At 49.4% G+C, this 10,736-nt stretch overlaps 1 protein-coding gene across 8 annotated transcripts in view; it reads right to left on the bottom strand.

The window, feature by feature from the left end:
* Nucleotides 1-2,208: 2,208 nt before the first annotated feature.
* RGS8 (regulator of G protein signaling 8) overlaps nucleotides 2,209-10,736 on the bottom strand; it is a 29,827-nt gene continuing 21,299 nt past the window's right edge. For all 8 annotated transcript variants that reach the window (XM_033437927.2, XM_049704269.1, XM_033437926.2 and 5 more), the window contains 2 exons: nucleotides 8,482-8,648; nucleotides 2,209-7,312 (listed from right to left, as the gene is read on the bottom strand). In XM_033437927.2, the coding sequence (XP_033293818.1) occupies nucleotides 7,130-7,312; nucleotides 8,482-8,648 (350 nt within the window). In that variant the 3' untranslated portion in view covers nucleotides 2,209-7,129. The remainder of the gene's footprint in view (nucleotides 7,313-8,481; nucleotides 8,649-10,736) is intronic.

The following is a 10,736-nucleotide window of genomic DNA, read 5'->3' as shown; positions in this document are numbered from 1 at the left end:
CAGGCATCATAATAAACACTCTTCTATGTCAACTTATATAATGTTCACAACAGCCCCAAGCAGTTGGCTCTGTTATTTTAGTCTTGCAGATGAGAAAACTGAGGCACAGCGAAGTAACTTTCCTAGGCTCACACAACTTATAAGAGTGAAAGCTGGGATTCAAACTCAGAATCTGCATCAGAGCCCCAGATATGAGGAGGAGTGCGTGATGAAACCCTGATCAAAGACAGTTCTCCCAAGCTTGTGACTTTGTTTCCCTGGCTGGGCACGAGCCGCTGTGCCAGGGGCTGGTGGACCTGGACGTCCCTCTATGCTGTAGAATGAGGCCTGAACAGGGGGAAGCACTCCCATGATGGATCCCCACTCTTTCCCTCCTGCCTTCAGGAGGGCTTTGTCCCACAGCTCCTGGGCAGGGGACCAAGACAGACCCCAACCAAGAAGTGTATCCATGGGAGGTCGTTATCTCAATGTCCCCTGCTTTGCCTCCCTCTGCTGTGGATCTCACTTTGTTGATGTAAACAATAGGTCCAGAAGGGACTTTGCTTGTTTTCTTCCACATTTACTGCATGTTAATGAGACGCCCCTCATAGTGTTAAGTCTGTGTAAGAGGCTTCCGTCAAGGCCTAGGAGATGGATAGGAGATCTGAAGGGTTCCAGATGAAGCAAACACTGCAGGGAGGGAGTGGAGAACCGGGGACGGCACTCAAAGCCTGTCTCCAAGGGAAAAAGGTCAGGCCTAGAGAATTTGTGAAAGTTTTTGGAGAGAGATGTTAGAGGACTGTGAGTCCCACCCCACGCATGTGGGGCTGAATGCCTGCCTCTCACCTCGCCCCCAGGGACAGCAGGGGCGGTGGGTCCCTTGGAGAGCCTGACATGTGCCTCCTGATGCCTGGGGATCTGACTCCAGCCTGGAAAACGGAAAAGATGAGCAGTGGGCTGGCTGGAGGCTCTGGCTGCAGAGCAAAGGCAGAGCAGCTGCTGCCTGGTAATTCTAGGGCCAAATGAGGCCCCAGTGCTTCCAATGGATGGGCCAGTCATGGGTCTCTGAGAGAAAGAGACTAGCAAAGGGTCATCCAAGCAGCTGTCCAAGAGGGCATCCTGGAGGGACAAACAAGACTGCAGCAGAGAGACACCGGGGCACCTCCCAGGAAGAAGCAAGCCATCAGCCAGAGGTGGAAAGCATTCACCCTGGTTGAGAGAGCTGGAGGGAGGAAGGAATCCCCCAGAGACAGGGTCTCCCATGAGCCCGGGAATGACCACCAGAGTCCTCCCAGGTTCAGAGAGCCAGAGACCTATCGCAGGAGGCATGAGCCCCAGGTCTGAGCCCCTTGCGCCCTCACCTCACCTCCTCCCCTGCTCTTCTCAGGCCTGGGGGCGGGGTCAGAAAGTCCAGGTGGCAATTGGGGTAGGAAGGAGTAGAAGGGCAAAGCTGGGAAGAGAGGAGCCAGTGCCATCCCCTCCCCAGGGGCGGGCCTCCTGTCTGCAGCCGTCTGCTGCCGACTCCCATGACCAGTGCCCAAAACCGGGATGGGGAGGGGGGTTCATTTGCATGGCAAAGCCTTCTTCATTTAACCCAAAGCATTCACCTTTGAAGAAACATCAGCTTTCCTTTAAAGAGAGACCTTCTCTGGTACATTTTAATTGTTTTGGATGAATGATATTTTGTATATCTCTGTCTCATCACCACAACTGAAAACTGAGCTTTTGTGAGCAGGCTCTCCAGCTCATTCTCCTGCGGTCCCCTCCATGGGGCCCATCACCAGAGACTCTGGAAGATTCGATGACTCACGCAGTCCTTTCAGGGGCACGCTGATTGTACAAAGAGAGGTGGGGGCATAAGCAAGGTCAACCCACTCCATCTTCAGGTTGCTCCAGCTGAACAAATATATAAACCATCCCTCAGCCTTTTCTCTCCCTGCGTTTTCACGCAGTAGGGGGCACCAATAAAAATACCACCTCGTGTTCGTATAGCACTTTACAGTTTCAAAGCCACTCTCACATCCCAAAGTCACTCTGCACCCCCAAACTCATCCCAAGTCATTCCCATCCCGTTTCCACCCACACTGCTGCTTTTCCTGATGGCCAGCCCCGTGCCATTCTCTGCAAGGGAGAGGCCGCGTGCCCCCTCCCGGGGAGTCCACGTGTTATGGGAAGCGTTTCCTCATAAAGAGTCAGCCGGCCAGAAATGTGGGCAGAGAGCAAAGGGCAGCGTGTTCAGGTTCTGTTTATTATGTCCTCACAGCCTTGTTTATAGTAGAGGTGAGTGACATTATTCCACTTTGCATGGTAATGAAACAACTCAATGAGGACTCCATCAGCCAAGCGTTTCTACAGCAGATGAGCTGCTACAGATCTGTGCCGCCACGTGTGACTCGGTGAGTGCTACCACGCCTGGAGGGCACATCAGCCCAGCCACCTTCTCTGTACCTGGCAGAGGGGAGGGAGCAGAGGGGCAGAAGGGAGGAAGAATCGAGAAGAGAACGGTTTATTGAGAAGACCAGGACCCCACACCAGGGAAGGCCAGTGGCCCCATCCTGCCATCTCTCATCTTGGTCCACAGCATCTTGTGAATCCCAAGAGGTCACAGGGACAGGAAGACATCTCTGCTCTTGGCTTCTTCCTTCACAGTCTCATGCCAAGTGGCACAGGCTCCCCACGCCAGGGGGGACTTTGCCACCTCCTTTGCTTCTAAAACGGAGGATGCCGATTTGAAGAGGGCTGACACTTGGCAGACTGAAGGACAGCCTCGGATGGAAAATTGTAATTCGTCTGCCTTGCTTGGAAGTGGGCACTGACAGGGTCAGGAGAGCTCTGGGTGCTCTTGTTGATGGGAGACGATCCTGCCTCTGAACTCACCACTCATCACCTCTCCCTTCTGGTTTATGGAGAAGCAGATGCCACGTGAGCTGCGTGTCTTTCCCCCCTGCTCCTTCCTCTTCAGTCTTCCCCATTCCCAGCCCGGCTCTCCGCACAGTGAGTTCATGCCTTTCCCTCACAGCCCAGGGCCTGGAGCGCCCGGACACCCGGCCCTGCTGAGGACAGGCGCCCAGGGCCTGCACCCAGAGGCTGGGCCTGCAGCCTGAGCAGAGAGCCATTTCACAGCTTTGGTTAATCCAGAGCAGCCAGTTCTGCGGAGAGCACCAGAGCGTAAAATCAACTAGAACCTTCTAGCTGCCCATCCAGTCTAACACCAAAGGGAATGGTGAGGGCTTAGGGCAGCAACCAAAACCCCATGGTGGCCCTGGAGAAGAAAGCCTCAAAGAGCTTGCTATTCTGAGGGTAAAACACCCTCCCTTGAGAAATTTGAAGTTGTTGTGCTACCGCTATTATTACCACTACACACCCCTCACCCACTACCTGAGTCCAACTACCATGTCGCGTGGCCTTGGGTACAGAGGCGCGGCCTAACACGAAATGACCAAGCACGAGAGCACATGAAAACAAACAGCGAAGCAGCCTAGGAGGAGAGATTGGAGGAAGCCCTGTGAACAAGACCCGGCAGGCAAGGAAAGCCCCAAGGACCCCTTCAGCCCCCACTGTTGGCAGACCCACTGCCTGACAACGCATTCAGCTGGGGCAGAAACATTTTTATCTCAAAAGTCAGAGAGGGCATAGAGGCAACCACCCTAAGAGTCAAATTCAGGGCTGGCAGGTTCCTGGTTATTGTGCTTGTTTGTGTCTGGGTGTGCTCCAGCCCTCTCAGCTCACACAGCTGGGTTTTACCCTTAGCTGTGCTCCTCACTCTCCAGGCCCAGCATCCCAACCTCATCTATACATTGGACCCACCTGTGGAGTAGTTAAAAAACTGATGCCTTGAGTTCCAACCCCAAGATGTTCTGGGGCGGGACCCAGACATTCGGGTTTCTTTCACTCCCCAGGTGATTCCATTGAACAACCAAGGGTGAGAACCTCTGTCTTAGACCAGTCTTAGACCATCTTTTTTCAAAGTCTGGTCCACGGGCCACTACACACCTGGGAGCTTATTAAAAGCTCCCACCCCAGATCTATTAGATCAGCATCTCTGGGTGTGGAACCTGGGAATTAGCACTTATAACAGGCTTTCCGGGTGATCCCTGCACATCCTCAACTTTCATAATAAACGCTGCTCAGGGAACATTCCTCACCCCAGAAGTGCCCAGGGCTATGAAGGGTCGTTACTGATTGTGTTCTATTTAGCTTGCCAGGGGCAACAGGAAATCTCACACCAGCCCCCAAACGGGGTAATACTCATGTGGGGCTGAAAGGCCACTCAGGGATGGAGAGCAATCCTAAAAGTCACAGCTCTGCCCGGCCTACTGCATGGCTTGCCTTGAGCCTTTAAAGGTCCCAAGCACAGAGCAAGCCTTGTGCCCTGAAGGCAGTCCAGAGCACAAGCCCAGCGTGAGGAACCCAGGAAGACGTGGAGAAGCGGCCACTGTGGGTGCCCACCAAATGAGGCGGAGTACGGCTTGTGGAGAGGCTGAGGGAGAGGGCGGGGCAGGGCGATGTGGAAGGTCAGGGATGAGGTATGCTTAGATATTGCTCTAGATGTTGTAAACATATCTGTTTGTTTCATCACAGACCAACATCTCGGTTGGCATGACCAAAGTGCCTGAAAGTAGCATCAGAGCAGAGAGCTCTGTGCCTCCTGGTGGAAGCAGGACATAAAGGGTGTGAGAGAAGCTCCACCCATGGGAAGACCATCTCTGTGGTGTACTAGTCTAGTGCTCATAATTCTTTCTGTCTCACACATACACACACACACACACACACACACACACACACACACTCCACGGGAGTACCATAAACATAACTATCACGTTCCTCTACACACGAACATACGCCCACAGACGCTCACTTAGCGGCAAATCTCAGGATACCCAAGCTGGGTCCTTCACACCTCCCCATCGTGGGAGGAAGTCACCAGGTGCCATGACACCACCATCTGCATCCTTCGTTCCACCAACAGTTGGCAAGAACTCTAGGCCCCAGAGAAGGCGACCGCAAAACACTCTTGTTCAGACTTTTCTCCTGGGGACAGTGGAAGTGGTAAAAAGGCCCCTCTTAGGACGTTTCAGGTCTCCATAATTCTGTGCTGTTCCCATTTATAGGCACCTCCTAGTGGACAGTAGAGTTGGCAGCAGACGTACATTTCATATGTAAACAACATTGAAAATACCCTGTTCCGGAATTTGATCATTAAAGTAATTCTAGCAGCTTAAACTAAGGATGGTTTTTCACCAGTGGGGGCGGGGGAATACTACCTGATCTAACTAGGAACACCCACATGAGGCTGCAGAGTTCTTGAACGTGAAATTCCACAGGTCTCTTCAGGAGGCCTGTGTTCTCTCTCTCCTCGATGGTTCGTACAGACATGTCAGCTCTCACTAACAGATACTCACAGATACACGGCGGGGCAGCGGACCCTAACAGCCCGTGGGACTCAAGAGCCTTCTTGGCTTTGTCTAGCTGCAGCCAAGGAAGGAAGAGATTCATAAAGTTACTGGACAGAAATGCAAGCACTGGAACACCCGCACATCTAAAACGGCTCATCCCCGCTGCACGAGGAGCCTGCTTCAGCCCAATTTTCAATCACTTGCATTCCAGAGCTTACACCTAATCATGTGCTGTTTCATTTAGTCAAGCTGAAAGTTTTGGAGATCTGCAGTGAATCCAGATCCATCGGCTGTGAGTTACCCCAATAGTACCTCCAGCACGTTCTCTGTGATTCAGTCCACCCAGGGACCAGCCTCTCCCAGGCTCCTCTTCCACAGTCTGGTCTCTCTGCTGAGGATTCATCTCCTCAGCACTGCAGTCTTGGGCCAAAGTCAGCCTTTTCCTGGGCAGCTGGAGTAAGTTTCCTGTGTCTTGCTCATCCTCCAGGGAAAAGTTTCCTGATGTATTTCCAAAAGCAGCACCGGGATACCATGAAGACGTCTTAGGAAGGTTCTCTACAACCAGATGTTCACAGTGATCTTCTCAGCCTCACCTCCTGTTCCACGTTCAATCCCAAAAAGTCAAGAAGGAAGCTGTTGGTCAGCCAAGATGGCCCTCACGAGAGGAACCTTTCTAAAAAAGCATGCTCCCAGGAAGCAAGCTGGAAAGAGAATTACAGCCTAAGTTCCCATTCTCCCCCATCGGAATTACATGACCTGCATGAAGGGGGGAAGAGGGAGAGACAGGAGAAGTATTAGGCACTGTGAGAGCTGTCCATGCTAAGGGAATTCACCTCCCTTTACCAAGCCATCCATTGTTCTAAGAGATCAGTGATGTGTGATACCACAGGGAGGTGAGGGCAGAGAATACGTTAAGCAACAGAGAGGTTATATGGTGGCCCACTGCACAAAAATCTACTGGTGCTACATTCCCTGCTCATTCAACTTCGGGAAAACTTCTTGGTAGAACTGAGGAAGACTTGCAAGCTGTCTCTTTCTCAATAGCAGTTCCACATCAGAAGTGGTGAAGGACATCTCCCAAGACCCTTTCTGGAATGGCAAGGGTATGGGAGTCTTGTGAATCTCCTAGGCTGAGATGGACAGTGACACTGGTCTTATGCAAATGGAAGAAACAGCCAACTCCATGGAGTGTGCCCCTTCTCTCAGAGGCCACCTATCAGTGACAGTGCTAGAAACCTGGGATTCCACTGAGACCTCTCTCCTAAACCGTGAGGTCCCAGCACGCGGGACCGGCTATTACATTGTGATGGCAAATCACAGATGTAAGCCAGAGTCTTCTAGCTCTTCCTCACGAGAGCATAGGACAAGTTAGAGAGTCGAGAGTCCTAACTGAGGAGGGTGTGGAAGTGGTGGAAATTGCATTTGCATTATTTACAGATTAGCCCAGCATGGCATATCTGCCTTCTCAGTGGAGATGACCCAAGGCATTATGGAGGGCAAGTTGCCGACCCAGAGAAGGGTGACAGCGACAAGGTACTACCACTAACCAAAACACAAACATGGGTTAATGGAATAGAGTCCGAGCTCTGGTGGCTGGATCATACTTTGGAATGGCCCTTCATCCCTTCCTCACTCCCGGGCTCCCAACCTAAATGCCACTGCTTTTGAACCCCTATGACATTTCACATTAGAATATGGTCTTGGCAGCAAGGGGAGGGGAAAGCCGGTGATCTCCAAGAGTCCCCATCTGAGGTCTAACTGAGCCGCCTCTGGCTCTGGGACAGCAAATCTAAGTACATTTTGGACCTCAGGAACCGGGGGTAAGAGTCTTTCTCCATGAGACTGTGTACTTTTCCCTGGGCTTGGTCAAAGCAAGTCAGGGATGGTTCCTGCATGTTCTTCCTTGTGGCTTCTCGGGTCTGGAAGTCTATGTTTACCTGGAGACACAAACAGAGAGCATGGTCACAGGCCCTCAAGGGCCAATTGTTATATTAATAATTATTAATAAACTGCTTTCCTGAAGGTCATCCCTTTTGATCCCAGGAAGAATCCTGTGAGGTCTGAAGACCAGATAGTCTTCATCCCAATTTATAGATAAAGATACTGAAGAAAAGGGATACTAAAAAGCTGGTCTAATTTACTCTGGAAAGTTAGTAACAGCCAAGGCAAACTCCCAAATTACTCAACTCTTAATCCATGGGTCTTTGCAATGTCAGGCAGAGTTAAACCAGAGACAAGCATGAATGTGGGTTCCCTAAAGTAAGCTTGCTCTTTTGTCCTTTCTCAGGTGCTAAGGAAACAAACACCCCAGGGAGAAAGGCTATGTTTAGAATGTACATCTCTATTCCAACCGCATGTATAAGGAGCCTGCAGCTTTCTGGCCCCTGGCCAAAGACCTCCTGCATCCCAAGTCAAAGCATAACTGAAGAGTTTTAGGTATAGAATGCACCTAAACTCATAGACAACAAATATTTGTCTCCTATAAAACTCTCCCAGGTAAAACTCTGTTTTACAACTCAGAATAGCAGTACATAGAAATTCATATTATTATTATAAGTAATTATAATAAATGATCATAAAATAATATAAATGACTATAATTACTCATTAATAAGCAGTGACAAATATTGAATAGGTGTTTGACTCCTAATACTCAGAGTAGTCTTGAAAGGTGATATTATAGCCTTTTACATTGGGGAAAATGTGATTCAGAAAGACCAGGTAACTTGACCAAGATCACACAACGAGTAAGTAGTGGAGCTGATATTGGAACAAGATTCCAAAGTACATGCTCATTCCATCGAGTCATGCTGTGTTCCACTAGGAAAACTAACATGGGCTTACTGGCGTCTATCTTGCAGAATCCCTATAGAAACACAGTTCCTGCTGACACATGTTTAACTGACAGACAGCTAAAATACTCCCAGTAGAGCTCCTTTTTATAGAATCCTTGGGCTCTGCACCTTAAAAGGGATCCCTTTTGTATCCAGAGCCATCAGAGCAGTGAGGTTCATTTCAGAAGAAAGTCCCCATCAAACCTGGCTCAAACCCCAGCAAGGAGAGAGAGCAATGGATGGAGGTCTGACAAGACCCCACCGCCAACACACCTCCCGCGGAGCCTGCACATCCACAAACTCTTCAAAGATCCTATGGGCCTTGGAGACAAGTTTTGCAGTTGACCTGGTCTTCTTGAACTCCTCACAGGCCAACCAGAACTCCAGGTTCTCTTCACTGAACTCCGTCTTCAGGAAGGCGCGGAACGCAGCCACCCCATCTGTGGACGTGGAGGGAAGTGGAAAGGAAGGGAAATAGGAAGAGGCTTAAGTCCAAGAACTGTAGAAGAAAGAAAGGTAGTCATAACACAAGAGTGGCCCTGGGCTTCCCTGGTGGCGCAGTGGTTGAGAGTCCGCCTGCCGATGCAGCGGACACGGGTTCGTGCCCCGGTCTGGGAGGATGCCACGTGCCGCGGAGCGGCTGGGCCCGTGAGCCATGGCCGCTGAGCCTGCGCGTCCGGAGCCTGTGCTCCGCAGCGGGAGAGGCCACAACAGTGAGAGGCCGGCGTACAGCAAAAAAAAAAAGGAGTGGCCCTGATTGTCCAGCCCTCACTGCTCTCCTCCACATCCTCTTGAAGACTCCATTCTCTTAAACACACAGGTACCGTCAGAGGCAAGCCATGCTTCTCATTCAAGGATCATAGTGATATTCTGGAGAAATGTTTAGGAAGCCATAGGAATAATGACTATGGGAAGGCCTGGTCGCTTCTAATCAGCACTCAGTGGTGACTGCCTGTCCCCTAATGCAGAGTTGGCTGTCCCCTGGGTCTACTGGTGAGCCTGTGTTTCTAATGAGGCCAAAGTAATATATGTAATCCATTCCCTGCACCAATGCAAGTCAACCAACCTGAAAAAACAATCTGTCACAAGACAAACGGATGGGGGGTGGGGGGGAGTGAATGCCTCAGGGCAAATCCTTCACTATTATCAGAAAAATGTCTGAAAGTAAACACCCACTGAAATGCAGTCTGTAAAACCATTCGGTTATATGGAAGGGGTTCTCAGCCTCTTTTAAAAAACTTTTGAGGCCCCATAGTTTAATGATTAATTCCGTGGATGCTTTATTTTAAAAGATCTTGCCTATCAAATTATACATTTTAATTAAGATGAATTATAATTTTTCTACTAAATGAGTTAATGATTAACATAGCCTTGCATTTTTCTTAATCAATGTCACGCATACTGCCAAAGAGAGCTTCCAATCGGAATAAGATGAGCAGTGTTATCACATAGATTTGGAAAGGGAAACAACATTCATTGATAGCCTATGTATTCAGCTGATGTTTTTATTTTAAAATAGTTTTGATAAATTATCTTAACCTTTAACGCTCCTCAAATCAAATAAGAGCTCTAGCTTTCTACCAACTGTCCTCAGAGGAAGGACAGATACAGCCTAAAATAAAGGAGTGACTGCATTGGTTAAAAATGACTCTGGCTGGGGGCTTCCCTGGTGGTGCAGTAATTTAAAATCCACCTGCCAATGCAGGGGACACGGGTTTGAGCCCTGGTCCGGGAAGATCCCACATCCCGCGGAGCAACTAAGCTGGTGCACCATAACTACTCAGCCTGCGCTCTAGAGCCCACGAGCCACAACTACTGAGCCCACGTGCCACAACTACTGAAGCCCGTGAACCTAGAGCCTGTGCTCTGCAACAAGAGAAGCCACGACAATGAGAAGCCCATGCGCGGCAACGAAGACCCAACGCAGCCACAAATAATAAATAAATATAATTAATTAATTTAAAAAAAGACTCTGGCTATAATGTTTTATTTCTTTTCTAAAATTTACTAGAAGGACAATATGTTAACAGTTCTTAATTCTGGGTGATGGACTCCCCTGAGCATCGAAGGTCCATCCATAGGTGCTAGGCCTGGGCACTGTCCACCATCATTCCATGGATTGATGGTGCCATGTGGTCGACATATTTAACTGTTTGTTTTTACTTTTCTGAAACATTTTTATTTCTCCTAATTAAAAAGTCATTGTTTATCTTTCCAAATAGACATCGTAATGCCCACACTAGAACCATAGTTATAAAAGTCAAGACTTTTAATTGTAAGAGCCAGGAACTTGGGAGAGAAAAGGGTGTTGATGAAAATCCCAAAGCTAAACGTTAAATCACAAAGAAATCTAAGTTTGGAGGCCTGAGCTTAAAGTGTTTAACAAAAGTAGGGGTGGCCATGAAATTTATCACCCCAGCCAGGACATTTCTGGGAGTCAAGGGGGCCACTTCTGTTAATTACACAGGGACAACAGACATAAACCATGACCACCATAGGCAAAAATCAGGACACGTGGTCACCTTAAC

This window comes from Orcinus orca, chromosome 1 (genome assembly GCF_937001465.1).
Source record: "Orcinus orca chromosome 1, mOrcOrc1.1, whole genome shotgun sequence".
Taxonomy (NCBI): domain Eukaryota; kingdom Metazoa; phylum Chordata; class Mammalia; order Artiodactyla; family Delphinidae; genus Orcinus; species Orcinus orca.
Note: the sequence above shows the minus strand (reverse complement) of the source record. Positions and strands in the feature narration are given on the sequence as shown.